Source organism: Sphaerodactylus townsendi, linkage group LG08 (genome assembly GCF_021028975.2).
Source record: "Sphaerodactylus townsendi isolate TG3544 linkage group LG08, MPM_Stown_v2.3, whole genome shotgun sequence".
Taxonomy (NCBI): domain Eukaryota; kingdom Metazoa; phylum Chordata; class Lepidosauria; order Squamata; family Sphaerodactylidae; genus Sphaerodactylus; species Sphaerodactylus townsendi.
Window position 1 is genome coordinate 114,478,363 of NC_059432.1, and position 15,269 is coordinate 114,493,631.

The 15,269-nt window shown below is 50.9% G+C and overlaps 1 protein-coding gene across 1 annotated transcript; it reads right to left on the reverse strand.

Moving 5' to 3' along the window:
* Positions 1-529: 529 nt before the first annotated feature.
* SST (somatostatin) lies at positions 530-14,225 on the reverse strand. The gene is made up of 2 exons (XM_048506125.1): positions 13,994-14,225; positions 530-1,078 (listed from the first exon to the last, which is right to left on the reverse strand). The coding sequence occupies exons 1-2, from the start codon at positions 14,132-14,134 to the stop codon at positions 866-868; spliced, it is 354 nt and encodes a 117-aa protein (XP_048362082.1). The 5' UTR covers positions 14,135-14,225; the 3' UTR covers positions 530-865.
* Positions 14,226-15,269: the final 1,044 nt, after the last annotated feature.

Here is a 15,269-nt window from a genome sequence, read left to right on the forward strand (position 1 = left end):
AGGAAGGAAGGAAGGAAGGAAGGAAGGAAGGAAGGAAGGAAGGAAGGAAGGAAGGAAGGAAGGAAGGAAGGAAGGAAGGAAGGAAGGAAGGAAGGAAGGACGGACGGACGGAGGGACGGAGGGACGGAGGGACGGAGGGACGGAGGGACGGAGGGACGGAGGGACGGAGGGACGGAGGAGGAGGAGAAGGAGAAGGAGAAGGAGAAGGAGAAGGAGAAGGAGAAGGAGAAGGAGAAGGAGAAGGAGAAGGAGAAGGAGAAGGAGAAAGAGAAGGAGAAGGAGAAGAGGAGGAGGAATTTGGATTTATATCCCCCCTTTCTCTCCTGCAGGAGACTCAAAGGGGCTGACAATCTCCTTGCCCTTCCCCCTTCACAACAAACACCCTGTGAGGTAGGTGGGGCTGAGAGAAGGAAGGAAGGAAGGAAGGAAGGAAGGAAGGAAGGAAGGAAGGAAGGAAGGAAGGAAGGAAGGAAGGAAGGAAGGAAGGAAGGAAGGAAGGAAGGAAGGAATTCAATGTCCAGAGAAGCTATTACCATGACACTTTGAAACATAAAGTTTATTGCAACAAAGAATTAAAAATCGTACATCAGAGTGACTCACCAAGATGGGGTGGGAATGTGTGGATGCGTCATTCAGAATTAGTCAAAAATCACACACTCAGGGAAATTGTGTACAATTGAAACAGAATGTTTTTATTAAAACAACTTCAAATCAAAACTTTTTTGTGTGTCTTTTTTTTCTCCATTTTTACCTTAACAGTGTATTATATATTACAGTCTTCAGCTCCTCACATGATCGGGGCTGGGGGGGAAGAAGAGAAAGAGTGGGGAGGGGGATAGGAAGGGAAAGGAGGAAATTTCAAAAGCTAACAGGAGGTGAATGTTTTCCAGAAGAAATTCTTGCACCCGGCTTTGCGTTCCCTGGGCGCCAGTGCCGGGTTCAAGTTGGCCGATCTTTCCAGTTCCAGCCTCACTTCGTCCTGCTCGGCGCCGCGGGACATGTCGTCTGACTCCAGGGCTTCGTTTTCTGCCTGGTTCGGTTCCGAGAGAAGTTCTGCCAGGAAATACTTGGCCAGTTCCTTTAGAGAAAAGAGAATCGCTTGTCAAGACCGGTTGGATTCTGGGGGTGTGGCTAAGAGCGGGAGGAAGTGGCGTGTTTCAATGGACCAGTGACAAGACTCCAGAAGGTAGAGGGCAGGGGCATATCTGCCTGGGGACATGGGGTAACCCATGTCCCCAGGCACAACTAATCTGGTCACGTGGAGGGCGCAAAATCTACCTCTCTACCCCGCTACCTCTCCCTCCCCCTCCTAGGAGGATTAGGTTTTAGGTGGGAGGTCATCTTAGGACACAACTGTTGTTTTATTATATCACTGGAAGTCTTGTATGATGTTTTTATCTGTGGTTTTATGTTGTACACCACCCAGAGCCCTTTGGGGGTGGGGCGGTATATAAAATAAAATAAAATAAAATAAAATAAAATAAAATAAAATAAAATAAAATAAAATAATAATAATAATAATAATAATAATAATAATAATAATAATAATAATAATAATAATAATAGATCCCCCACATGACCAGATGCCTTCTGCCGCAAAGATGCCCCACTGGACCAGATGCCTTCATCATCTTTGGCCTCCCTCGGCCCCGCCCACATCATTGTCAGGGGTCTCCAGGGGGCAGAGCTCCATGACCCATGGGGGTGGGGGCTCCACAACCAGTGAGGCGGTGTTGCCCAGAGGAGGTTTGTCCCTAGGCACCGTCCCCCCCCCATACACCTCTGGTAGAGGGACAGAATTCAACGAGCTCTGGACACACTGAAGAAGAAGAAGAAGAAGAAGAAGAAGAAGAAGAAGAAGAAGAAGAAGAAGAAGAAGAAGAAGAAGAAGAAGAAGAAGAAGAAGAAGAAGAAGAAGAAGAAGAAGAAGAAGAAGAAGAAGAAGAAGAAGAGGAGGAGGAGGAGGAGGAGGAGTTTGGATTTATATCCCCCCTTTCTCTCCTGAAGGAGACTCAAAGGGGCTTACAATCTCCTTGCCCTTCCCCCCTCACAACAAACACTCTGTGAGGTGGGTGGGGCTGAGAGAGCTCTGAAGAGCTGTGACTAGCCCAAGGCCATCCAGCTGGCATGTGTGGGAGTGCACAGGCTAATCTGAATTCCCCAGAGAAGCCTCCACAGCATAGGCGCCAGAGCTGGGAATCAAACCCGGTTCCTCCAGATTAGATACATGAGCTCTTATCCTCCTACGCCACTGTGTGTACAAATGGCCATTTTCATCAGTGAATGGGCCACTTGGAGAAAGCAGCAGATAGAACTGTCATTGCTATAAACTCAAACTCTTTCCAACTGAGTCTATTAAGAACATAAGGATGGCTGGAATGCATCTAGGAAACCCTAAAGAACCGCAATCTCCTACCGCATGTCCACCATCCAATGGAATTCAGAGAGATGGTATAAATAACCTTTAATGGAACATACCAAAATATTTACAACACACAGACTACTAAGGGATGCAGCAGTGGCGTAGTGGCTAAGAGCAGAGGCTAAGAGCAGGTGCATTCTGATCTGGAGGAACCGGGTTTGATTCCCAGCTCTGCCGCTTGAGTTGTGGAGGCTTATCTGGGGAATTCAGATTAGCCTGTACACTCCCACACACACCAGCTGGGGGACCTTGGGCTAGTCACAGCTTCTCAGAGCTCTCTCAGCCCCACCCACCTCACAGGGTGTTTGTTGTGAGGGGGGGAGGGCAAGGAGATTGTAAGCCCCTTTGAGTCTCCTGCAGGAGAGAAAGGGGGGATATAAATCCAAACTCTTCTTCTTCTAAGTAAAAATGTTGCGCGATTTTCAACTAAATTTCATTTAAATTTTAAAAAACCCAGATCAATAATTCAATTAGGACTAGACGAAATCACGTGTGTGGGAACAGTTTCTTCAAGTCTGAGAATGGTTTGTTTCTTAACTTCCATCAAGAAGTTCACAACTGATTCTGTTGTTTTCTGGTTCCTATCATTTACCAAGAATCTGGTCTGTTGAGCACCTTTTAGATGGCTATAATTTATTCCGACAAGGTAGTGTCTTCAGAGAGATATGAAAACAATGAAATTTATCACAGTCTATAAACAGGTGAGTAAACAGGGTGGCCAGGACATTTAATCCATGTAAGCAAAGTCTCTCCTGGAACGGCACTTGTTTGTATCTACCATAAGAAACGTTAGAAGGAAAGATGGACATCCCATTGAGATTTCATGGCAAACTCAGATAAAGCTGGTTCAAAGTCATCTTCTTTTGGCCTCTGGGTTGAGGGGAACAAGATGATTGGGAAGGGATTATGTTCACCAGTGGCGTAGGATGTTTATGTTCACCAGTGGCGTAGGAGGTTAAGAGCTCGTGTATCTAATCTGGAGGAACTGGGTATGATTCCCAGCTCTGCCGCCTGAGCTGTGGAGGCTTCTCTGGGGAATTCAGATTAGCCTGTGCACTCCCAGACACGCCAGCTGGGTGACCTTGGGCTAGTCACAGCTTCTCGGAGCTCTCTCAGCCCCACCTACCTCACAGGGTGTTTGTTGTGAGGGGGGAAGGGCAAGGAGATTGTCAGCCCCTTTGAGTCTCCTGCAGGAGAGAAAGGGGGGATATAAATCCAAACTCTTCTTCTTCTTCTATGATTGGTTTGGGGAAGAGAAAGTTTAGAGGTGACATGATAGCCATGTTTAGATATTTGAAAAGATGTCATGTTGGTGAGGGAGCAAGCTTGTTTTCTGCTGCTCCAAAGACCAGGATCAGGAGTAATGGGGCAAGGGCTGTATCGACAGTGGAATGCACAACACTGGAGTGTGGTGGAGTCTCCATCTTTGGAGGTTTTTAAAGAGAGGCTGGATGGCCACCTGTCAGGAGTGCTTGGATCGTGTGTTCCTGCATTGCAGGGGGCTGATGGCCCTTCATGGCCCTTGGGGTCTCTTCCAACTCCATGATTCTATGGCAAAGTGCCTGCTAGTCCACAAAGCGCCTGCTAGTCCCTAACATTTCTTGAAGGTCTCCCATGCAAGTTCTGACCAGGCCTACCCCTACTAAACTTCTGAGCTCTGCTGAGATCGTACTAGCCTGGGGCATCCACTGGCTCAGATGGGTCTGCAGGGGACAGATTCTGGAGGGTAGCCCTATTGTTGCCCTGACCTTGATAATCCAAGGCCCCTTCCTCATGGGTGGAATATGGCGCCCTGGGGACGGCAAAAACGCCGTCCCCAGGGAGCTGTTCGCACAGGGGGTGCAGGTACTTTGCAGCCGCGCCGCCCTCGCTCCGCCCAACCGGTGCGAAGCCGCTGTTTTCCAACCTTGCTTGGGAAGCGAGGTTTTCGGAAAATGGTGGCTTGGAGCCTACCTGTCCTGCGGCCCTCTGGGGCATCGCCGAGGCCTGGGGACACGGCCCTCTGCCCTGCGACTCTGGAGCGGTCGCGCAGGGCGGGGGGGGGGGTGTCCCCTGGCCTCGGGGACGCACCAGAGGGCCGCAGGACAGGAGGGTCGCAGCTCTGCGCTGTCGTCCCAGCCGGTTCTGGGACCCAGCCCGTTTTGGAATACGCTGACCCGACCCCTTCCGCCTCTGTGCGGAAACGGCCCAAGGCAGCTAACCCAATCTTGTCACATGTCAGAAGTTTAAAAGTCAGCATTTGGATGGGAGACCATCCATACAATTGAGAGTTGCTACCGTGTTTCCCCGAATATAAGACAGTGTCTTATATTAATTTTTGCTCCCAAAGATGCGCTATGTCTTATTTTCAGGGGATGTCTTATTTTTCTGTGTTCTGTTCGGCGTGCGTGCTTCCAAACAAAAACTTTGCTACGTCTTACTTTCGGGAGAGGCCTTATATTTCGCACTTCAGCAAAACCTCTACTATGTCTTATTTTTAGGGGATGGCTTATATTCGGGGAAATGGGGTATGCAGAGGCAGGCAATGGCAAACTACCTTTGCTTGTTTCTTGCCTTGAAACTCGATGGGACAGTAAGCAAAGGGGGTAGGAAATAGCAATAATAATATGGTTAATAATAATAACAAAACAGACAGAACGTTCAAGCGGCCTTAACATTTTTAAGCACATCTCTTCCTTGCTCGGAAGAATCGATGTGCAACGATCCCTTTTTGTGTTCTGCCTCCACAACTGTAATGATCACCCCTGTCGATAGAAGCAATTTGGCCAGATGAATGAAACCAGAATAAAAGGGAAGCGTTCTTGCATATATAAGCAGGGTCCCTCTTCTTATGCTGCATCCAGGCAAGGAAGCATCCTTTTCATTCTGGTTTCACTCAACTGGCACAATCGTGTCCATCAATGAGGGGGTATAAGAGATCTTTGCCCTGACCTGGACAGCCCATCCTGTCTGTTCTCAGCAGATCGTATAAGCTAAGCAGCATTAACCCTGGTTAGCATTGGGACGGGGGACCACCAAGGAAATCCAGGGTCTCTGCAAAATGCAAAGTGATGCACATAGGGGCAAAAAATCCAAACTTCACATACATGCTACAGGGGTCAGTGCTATCAGTCACAAACCAGGAAAGGGATTTGGGCGTCTTAGTTGATAGTTCCATGGGAATGTCAACTCAATGCATGGCAGCTGTGAAAAAGGCAAACTCTATGCTGGGGATAATTAGGAAAGGAGTTGATAATAAAACTGCAAGGATTGTCATGCCCTTATATAAAGCCGTGGTGCGACCGCACTTGGAGTACTGTGTCCAGTTCTGGTCGCCACATCTCAAAAAGGATATTGAAGAGATAGAAAAAGTGCAGAGAAGGGCAACAAGGATGATTGAGGGACTGGAGCACCTTCCTTATGAGGAGAGGCTGCAGCGTTTGGGACTCTTTAATTTGGAGAGGAGACGTCTGAGGGGGGATAGGATTGAAGTCTATAAAATGATGCATGGGGTAGAAAATGTGGACAGAGAGAAATTTCTCTCTCTTTCTCACAATACTAGAACCAGGGGGCATCCATTGAAAATGCTGGGGGGAAGAATAAGGACTGATAAAAGGAAACACTTCTTCACGCAATGTGTGATTGGTATTTGGAATATGCTGCCACAGGAGGTGGTGATGGCCACTCACCTGGATAGCTTTAAAAGGGGCTTGGACAGATTTATGGAGGAGAAGTCGATCTCTGGCTACCAATCTTGATCCTCCTTGATCTCAGATTGCAAATGCCTTAACAGACCAGGTGCTCGGGAGCAGCAGCAACAGCAGGCCATTGCTTTCCCATCCTGCATGTGAGCTCCCAAAGGCACCTGGTGGGCCACTGCGAGTAGCAGAGAGCTGGACTAGATGGACTCTGGTCTGATCCAGCTGGCTTGTTCTTATGTTCTTACGTTCTTGGCAGATCGTATAAGCTAAGCAGCATCAACCCTGGTTAGCACTGGGACGGGAGACCACCAAGGAAATCCAGGGTCTCTCTGCGGAGGCCGGCAATATGTTTTGTGTATTCCTGTGATTTCACCTTTCTGGAAGAGAAGGAGCCGGTGTCGGACTTGTATCCTGCTTTACTCAACCTTCAGGAGTCTCCAAGCGGCTTACAAACTCCCCTTCCCCACAAGAGACATTTGGTGGGGCCGAGAGAGTTTGGAGAGAAGTCTGACTAGTGGTCCAAGAACACCCCAGCAGGCTTCATGTGCAGGAGCGGGGAATCGAACCTGGTGCTCCAGAAACAGAATCTACTGCTCTTAACCACTATACCCAAATGGGTTCTTGTGCTTTGAGGGCAATCCTTTGGGATCCGCTGGGTGTTTTTTGCCCTATCGGCAAGGTCCACGTAGCACGTTATATACTTCAAGCATTTCCATGAAATATCAAAGCACAGATCTTAAACAATGTAAAGCATGAATGCATCCAGGTTTCTGTGTTTCTGCAAATACGCAGGCATGTTATTTGCCAACCATCTCCCATCGACGGCCCTTCCCCGTCAGTTCAGAGGGAAACCTGAGCTTGCTGCCACTTCCTTTGTGAAACGGCAACAAGCTCTGGTGTCCCCTTGGTCCTCTTCCGGGGCTGAGCCACACGCAGGCAAGGTGGTATGTGGCAATTTGCTGGGTCCCTAACCTATTGATGGGATTTTTTTCCAGATCGGAGGGAAAAAAATCAAAAGCAGTAGGTCTAAGCTGAGAGCCAGCATAATATAGTGGTCAAGAGCAGGTGGAGTCTAATCTGGAGAACTGGGTTTGATTCCCCACTCCTCCACCTGGGTGGCAGAGGCTTATCTGGTGAACCAGATATGTTTCCGCACTCCTACATTCCTGCTGGGTGACCTTGGGCCAGTCACAGTTCATTCAAGAACTCTCTCAGCCCCACCTACCACACAAGGTGTCTGTTGTGGTTAGAAGAAGGGAAAGGAGATTGTAAACCCCTTTGAGTCTCCTTACAGGAGAGAAAGGTGGGCTATAAATCCAAACTCTTCTTTTTCTTCTTATTATTAAAAATGTTAGACTAGAACCTGGAAAACCCATTCTGCCATGGAAACTGAGGCCAGCTACACATTCTCCATCTCAACCCTGGAAAGTATTTGGATGGGAGACCTCCAAGGAATACCAGAGTCATGGTGTGGAGGCAGGCAAAGGTCACGTCTCCAAATGGCTCTTTCCTTGAAAACCCTGCAGACCTCCAGGGAATACCAGAGTCATGGTGTGGAGGCAGGCAAAGGGCACGTCTCCAAATGTCTCTTTCCTTGAAAACCCTGCAGACCTCCAAGGAATACCAGAGTCATGGTGTGGAGGCAGGCAAAGGGCACGTCTCCAAATGGCTCTTTCCTTGAAAACCCTGCAGGGCATCATAGCCCAGACAGAACTCAGTGGCACAAAAAAGAAATTAAGAAGAAGAGTTTGGATTTATACCCCACCTTTCTCTCCTATAAGGAGTCTCAAAGGAGCATACAATCTCCTTTCCCATACATTGAACTCATCTTAGTCTGCTGATAGTTGTCTTGCTGGTGTATTACGGAAGGTTGACAAATAGTTATAGATAGTGAATAGTAGTGGATATAGTAAACAGGAATTTTTTTGTAAATATTTGTGTGATTAATAACAATATGTAAAGTTTTAATATTATAATATAATAATCTACATTTAGTAAGGATTGTTAAATTATCATATATTTATGTTGTGTCACAGCTTGACTATTGATGTATATGTCAGTGATCTTTGGTTGGAAATAAATTTATTTGGGGGGAAAAACCAAAAAAAGGAGTCTCGAGGTGGCTTATAAACTCCTTTCCCTTCCTCTCCCCACAACAGACACCATGGGAGGTAGGTGGGGCTGAGAGAGTTCTGAGAGAACTATGACTAGCCCAAGGTCACCCAGCAGGCTACATGCGGAGGAGCGGGGAAACAAATCCAGTTCCCCAGATAAGAGTCCGCCACTCACACGGAGGAGTAGGAAATCGAACCTGAGCCTCCAGATTAGAGTCCCACCTTCTCTTAACTGCCATACCATGCTGGGTCACCTCCATTGGTATATGCCAGTGGTGGCGAACCTTTGGCACTCCAGATGTTATGGACTACAATTCCCATCAGCTCCTGCCAGCATGACCAATTGGCCATGCTGGCAGGGGCTGATGGGAATTGTAGTCCATAACATCTGGAGTGCCAAAGGTTCGCCACCACTGGTATATGCCATAATGGTTTCTGAGACTGCCACTCTGGACACAAGGAGAAATGTTTGCTGTTTGTGGGTGGGTGTGGTACCCGGTACCTAATGAGTTCCACAGGTGTGTGTGTGTGTGTGTGTGTGTGTGTGTGTGTGTGTGTGTGTGTGTGTGTGTGTGTGTGTGATGTTGCGGGTTTTCCGGGTTGTCTTCAAGATGCCAGCCACGGATGCAGGCAAAACGTCAGGAGAAAACGCTACTGGAACACGGCCATACAACCCGGAAAACCCACAACCCCCTGGTGATTCCGGCCACGAAAGTCTTCAACAATACAAGTTGGGGGGGGGGGGGTCAGAGGGTGAAGCAGAAAAGGACTTCTAGGAAATAGTATCGGACCTCACTATTTAAAAGCGTTGTGTGCCATTCCATTGCTTGCTACTCCGCTGGAAAGTCTGTGTTGATCCTTTAAAAGTTTATTGACTACCAAAGATATTTCCCCTGAACATTTTCTCAATTCCTTCACGGCCCTTTGCCCCCACCCCCACCCCTATCAATATAGAACAAAAAAAGAGCATTCAGGTAATTGCTTCACTATGGCCCCTTCCGCACACGCAAAACAATGCGTTTTCAAACCACTTTCACAACTGTTTGCAAGTGGATTTTGCCATTCCGCACAGCTTCAAAGCGCACTGATAGCAGTTTGAAAGTGCATTATTCTGCATGTGCGGAATGAGCCCCTTTTACACCGTTTAAAACCCTTTTACACCATTTTCACACCGTTTTCACACTGCTGTTTTGGGCCCATGCGGAATCAGCCTAAGAGGCATTAAATTCAACAAGTTTCATTCTGAATAAATGGGGTGAGATTTGGCAACACGGAGAACTTCATCGCACTATGGAAAGTGGTGCCGTCGCCTCTTTTACAAGCATTCTTTTCAACACCCTTCCCAACTTTTTTACTAGGATAAAAGGATCCCCATTTCTACTCCGGTCTAGAAAAGGGACTTTTGAGTCTTGAAAACTTATCACCTGAAAGCCTTGTTTGTCTCTACGGGGCAGCTGGACTCGAATCGTTCCGTTCGACTGAAGATTAACGCAGTAACCCTCTGAAAATACCTCCTTGAAAGGACGCGTTGGACATAGCGGAGCGTAGTGGTCAAGAGCAGGTGCTCTCTAGTCTGGAGAACCGGGTTTGATTCCCGGCTCTGCCACGTGAGCTGTGGAGGCTTATCTGGGGAACCTTATCGTGTGCACACCTAGGAAGACTGTTGGATCGCATCAAGGGATCAGCCCAGCGCTCAGTTTCTAACAGGGGCCAGACAGACGCTTTGGAGGAGCTATGCAAGGAGGCACACCTCCCGTGGTGTACGCCCAGAAGCTGGAGTGCCAAAGCAGACTGCGGTTGAATAAGGAGGTTCCATTGAGCTATTGCGGCTGTTGTAGGAAAGGGACAGAGCCCAGGCACTTTGTGGAAGGCGAGAAATCAGCAACCCTGGTTTTCAGTGGCGTGGGAGGTTAAGAGCAGTGGCGTAGGAGGTTAAGAGCTCGTGTATCTAATCTGGAGGAACCGGGTTTGATTCTCCACTCTGCCGCCTGAGCTGTGGAGGCTTATCTGGGGAATTCAGATTAGCCTGTGCACTCCCCCACATGCCAGCTGGGTGACCTTGGGCTAGTCACAGCTTCTCAGAGCTCTCTCAGCCCCGCCTACCTCACAGGGTGTTTGTTGTGAGGGGGGAAGGGCAAGGAGATTGTAAGCCCCTTTGAGTCTCCTACAGGAGAGAAAGGGGGGATATAAATCCAAACTCTTCTTCTTCTTCAGAAGCCAGAAGTGAACAGAGAACATGGCCATAGGATCATAGAGTTGGAAGAGACCATAAGGGCCATCAAGTCCAACCCCCTGCAATGCAGGAACACACAGTCAAAGCACTCCCGACAGATGACCATCCAGCCTCTCTTTAAAAACCTCCAAAGAAGGAGACGCCACCACTCTCCGAGAGAGTTCATTCCACTGTCGAACAGCCCTGACTGTCAGGAAATTTTTCCTGATGCTTCGGTGGAATCTCTTTTCCTTTACCTCGAACCCATGACTCCTGGTCCTAGTCTCTGGAGCAGCAGAAAACAAGCTTGCTCCCTCACCAACACGACATCCCTTCAGATATCTCAACATGGCTATCGTGTCACCTCTTGACCTTCTCTTCACCAAACTAAACACACCCAGCTCCCTACATCTCTCCTCATAGGGCAGTGATGGCGAACCTTTTCGAGATCGAGTGCCCAAATTGCAACCCAAAACCCACTTATTTATCGCAAAGTGCCAACACGGCAATTTAACCTGAATACTGAGGTTTTAGTTTAGAAAAAACGGTTGGCTCCGAGGCGTGCGTTACTCGTGAGTAAGCTTGGTGGTAGTCGGTGGCTTTGCTTTGAAGCAACCGTGCAACTCTTCCAATGGGTGAATCATGACCCTGGGAGGGTTTGCTCAGAAGCAAGCCCCATTGACAGCAACTGAGCTTACTCCCAGGTAAAGGATCATGCTTTAGTTCTTTGCATGAAATTCAGTGGGGTTTAACAGTGCTTAACAGGGTTACCTACACTGCTTCCCCAGAACTAGGTCTTAGATTTAATGCTAATAATCGAGCACAGCGGCCCAGGCCAGCCTGGGGGTGGGGGGCAACTCTGTTTGCACGTGCCCACAGAGAGGGCTCTTAGTGCCACCTCTGACACCCGTGCCATAGGTTCGCCACCACTGTCATAGGGCATGGACTTCAGACCTTTTACCATTTTGGTCGCCCTCCTCTGGACCCGTTCCAGCTTGTGAATATCCTTCCTGAATTGCAGTGCCCAGAACTGGACACACTATTCCAGGTGAGGTCTAACCAACGCAGAATAGAGAAGTACAATTACATCGCTCGATATAGACACTACACTCCTATTGATACAGCCCAGAATCGCATTGGCTTTATTGGCCGCTGCATCAAGCTGCCAGAAATCTGTGGAGGGTGGTACCTCTCCCCATTAATGCCTGGGAGGGGGGGGATATCCCAAATTCCCTAGTCAGCTCTGCCTGTATTCTTCTCTGCAAGGAGAGCGCATACATCAGATTTAACCACTTGCATTAATTGCGAGCGGGGCGGTTGTTAGACGGGGTCTTTTTTGTGGGCTTTTGAGGTTTGCAGGATTGCTCACTTACGAAGTTCTGGGGTGCTTTCTCTTGTTCGGGGTTTTTCCTCTTTTATAGGTTCCCTATCGATTTATAGGTGTGTGCGTGTGCGTGTATCGTGACTGTTTCTTTAGAAACATGACTGTCAAACCCATAAAGCTGCGGTAAAAAATTAATTTGGGAAGTTCATATGAAATGAACTTTGTTTTTTCAAAAATTGCTGCCCCATCCTAAATAGGGTTTGCTGAGAAGAAAGATTCCATTCGTCTTAATGGGGACTTTCTCTCTGTCCAGCGTAGGTCAGATAATCAGATTGCAAATGGAAGTTATCCAGTCTCGGTTTCCTCTCTCTCCGCTTCTTTTTCTATTGTTCTGCTCTGTTTCCCTACTTCCAACTTGGCAGCGGTAAGAGGGTGGGGACGGAGCTGCCTTCTGCTGCTGCTCAGAAGCGCTCTTGTTCCCCTACTTCAAACTCGGCAGCGGTAAGAGGATGGGGACGGAGCTGCCTTCTGCTGCTGCTCAGAGGCTCTCTTGTTCCCCTACTTCAAACTTGGCAGCGGTAAGAGAATGGGGACGGAGCTGCCTTCTGCTGCTGCTCAGAGGCTCTCTTGTTCCTCTACTTCAAACTTGGCAGCGGTAAGAGAATGGGGACGGAGCTGCCTTCTGCTGCTGCTCAGAGGCACTCTTGTTTCCCTACTTCAAACTCGGCAGCAGTAAGAGGATGGGGACGGAGCTGCCTTCTGCTGCTGCTCAGAGGCACTCTCGTTTCCCTACTTCAAAGTTGGCAGCGGTAAGAGGGTGGGGACGGAGCTGCCTTCTGCTGCTGCTCAGAGGCACTCTCGTTTCCCTACTTCAAACTTGGCAGCGGTAAGAGGGTGGGGACGGAGCTGCCTTCTGCTGCTGCTCAGAGGCACTCTTGTTTCCCTACTTCAAACTCGGCAGCAGTAAGAGGATGGGGACGGAGCTGCCTTCTGCTGCTGCTCAGAGGCACTCTCGTTTCCCTACTTCAAAGTTGGCAGTGGTAAGAGGGTGGGGACGGAGCTGCCTTCTGCTGCTGCTCAGAGGCACTCTTGTTTCCCTACTTCAAACTCGGCAGCAGTAAGAGGATGGGGACGGAGCTGCCTTCTGCTGCTGCTCAGAGGCACTCTCGTTTCCCTACTTCAAAGTTGGCAGTGGTAAGAGGGTGGGGACGGAGCTGCCTTCTGCTGCTGCTCAGAGGCACTCTCGTTTCCCTACTTCAAAGTTGGCAGTGGTAAGAGGGTGGGGACCGAGCTGCCTTCTGCTGCTGCTCAGAGGCACTCTCGTTTCCCTACTTCAAAGTTGGCAGCGGTAAGAGGGTGGGGACGGAGCTGCCTTCTGCTGCTGCTCAGAGGTGCTCTTGTTCCCCTACTTCAAACCTGGCAGTGGTAAGAGGGTGGGGACTGAGCTACCTTCTGCTGCTGCTCAGAGGCACTCTCGTTTCCCTACTTCAAAGTTGGCAGTGGTAAGAGGGTGGGGACTAAGCTGCCTTCTGCTGCTGCTCAGGGGCACTCTCGTTTCCCTACTTCAAACTTGGCAGCGGTAAGAGGGTGGGGACGGAGCTGCCTTCTGCTGCTGCTCAGAGGTGCTCTTGTTCCCCTACTTCAAACCTGGCAGTGGTAAGAGGGTGGGGACTGAGCTACCTTCTGCTGCTGCTCAGAGGCACTCTCATTTCCCTACTTCAAACTTGGCAGCGGTAAGAGGGTGGGAACGGAGCTGCCTTCTGCTGCTGCTCAGAGGCACTCTCGTTTCCCTACTTCAAAGTTGGCAGCGGTAAGAGGGTGGGGACTAAGCTGCCTTCTGCTGCTGCTCAGGGGCACTCTCGTTTCCCTACTTCAAAGTTGGCAGCGGTAAGAGGGTGGGGACTAAGCTGCCTTCTGCTGCTGCTCAGGGGCACTCTCGTTTCCCTACTTCAAACTTGGCAGCGGTAAGAGGGTGGGGACCGAGCTGCCTTCTGCTGCTGCTCAGAGGCACTCTCGTTTCCCTACTTCAAAGTTGGCAGCGGTAAGAGGGTGGGGACTAAGCTGCCTTCTGCTGCTGCTCAGGGGCACTCTCGTTTCCCTACTTCAAACTTGGCAGCGGTAAGAGGGTGGGGACGGAGCTGCCTTCTGCTGCTGCTCAGAGGCGCTCTTGTCCGCCTGCTCCCTTCCTCTCCTCCTGCCCCGTCCCCGCCTGCCGCCCGGGACCCCCTGCGGCGCCCTTACCTGTTTCCCCGCCGCCGCGGCCAGCGACTTCTGGAGGAACTGCCGGAGCCGGGGGTCGGAGGGGGCTGCGGCCACGGTGCTGAGCGCCAGGGCCACCGAGGCGAGCAGGGCCAGGGCGCACTGGAGGCGGCTGGTCAGCATGGCTGGGTCCTCTTCTGGGGGCTGGGCGGGTGGGCTGCGCTGCGCTGGGGGGGTCGCCGGCGCCGAGCTGGGTGTCTGGGAACCTCCGCCGGCGACCCCCCCTTTTTAAAGCCTCCTGCTGACGTCAGGGAAGGGGCGCTCCCCCGGCCCCGCCCCGCCCTCTCCAAACGGAGCCGGCGTTTTTACGCACCGTTAAGCCGGTAGGTCTGTCGCCTCCAAGGGCGGACACGTGTCTGGGGCGGGGGGGGGGGGGGGTTGTTGGAGAGCAGGGAGGGGAGGCAATTCCGATGGGGGGGGGGGTTCGGGAGTCATGGTGACGCTCTCTCCCCTCCTTTTGGGGAGGGGGGGGTGGGATCAGGGGTGCCAATTCCAACAAAAAGGAGTTTTGACAGTCACTGTAACGCGCTGCCACTCCTCGCCCGTCCGCTGCCTTCCCGAGGAAAGTGGACTGGGGAAACAGGAGTGCCTCTGGCCACGTGCAGAAGGCATTTCGGTCCCCTCGGGCATGATGTCCGGGCAGACTGGGAGGGGTCGATTTGGGTTGGGTTGGGCAGCCCCAGAACCATTCTTGCGTTGGCCCCGAGGGAGGTGGGGAGGGCTGCGTCTTGGAGCCGTCTGCCTGGGGAAGAAACAGGCCAAAGGGGTTCCTGCGCGTACGAAGAGAGTTTCCGGCTCCAGAATCTCTTGGGACGCCGCGAGCAGAACGGACTTCAAGCGACCCAGAGCTGAGAGCAGAACCGGAGGCCAAAGGGTGCTGCTCGGGGGTGGGGGGAGAACTTGAGGCTGCAGCCCCACCCCCCACCCCCAGGCGTGCTGGGCGGGGGGGGGGGGGGAGAAAGTCACAGTGACCCCCAAGTCACCCTTTCGGAGTTGGAACCCCTGTCAGGCTTCACCCCCCACCCCCCACCCCTCCCCAATGCTTATTGTGTGTGTGGGGGGGGGCGGGTTAGAACAAAGATCACACATGCCGACATCTGGCTGAGGAATCGCGGGCGATTCAGCGACGTGGGGGCCCCTGGATAGCTTTGTGTCCCGTCCCCCCGGAGTAAGGGGGCTGAATGAGGAAAGCGGCCGCCGGCGGAGCACCGAAACTGACCCCCAACGGGTAACATTGGCTACTACGCGGAGGCGAGAC

Coding starts and splice junctions, on each gene's coding strand:
- SST (XM_048506125.1), bottom strand. CDS start 14,134: ATGCTGACCAGCCGCCTCCAGTGCGCCCTGGCCCTGCTCGCCTCGGTG. Junction 1,079..13,993: donor CCGCGGCGGCGGGGAAACAG/GTAAGGGCGCCG, acceptor TTTTCTCTAAAG/GAACTGGCCAAGTATTTCCT.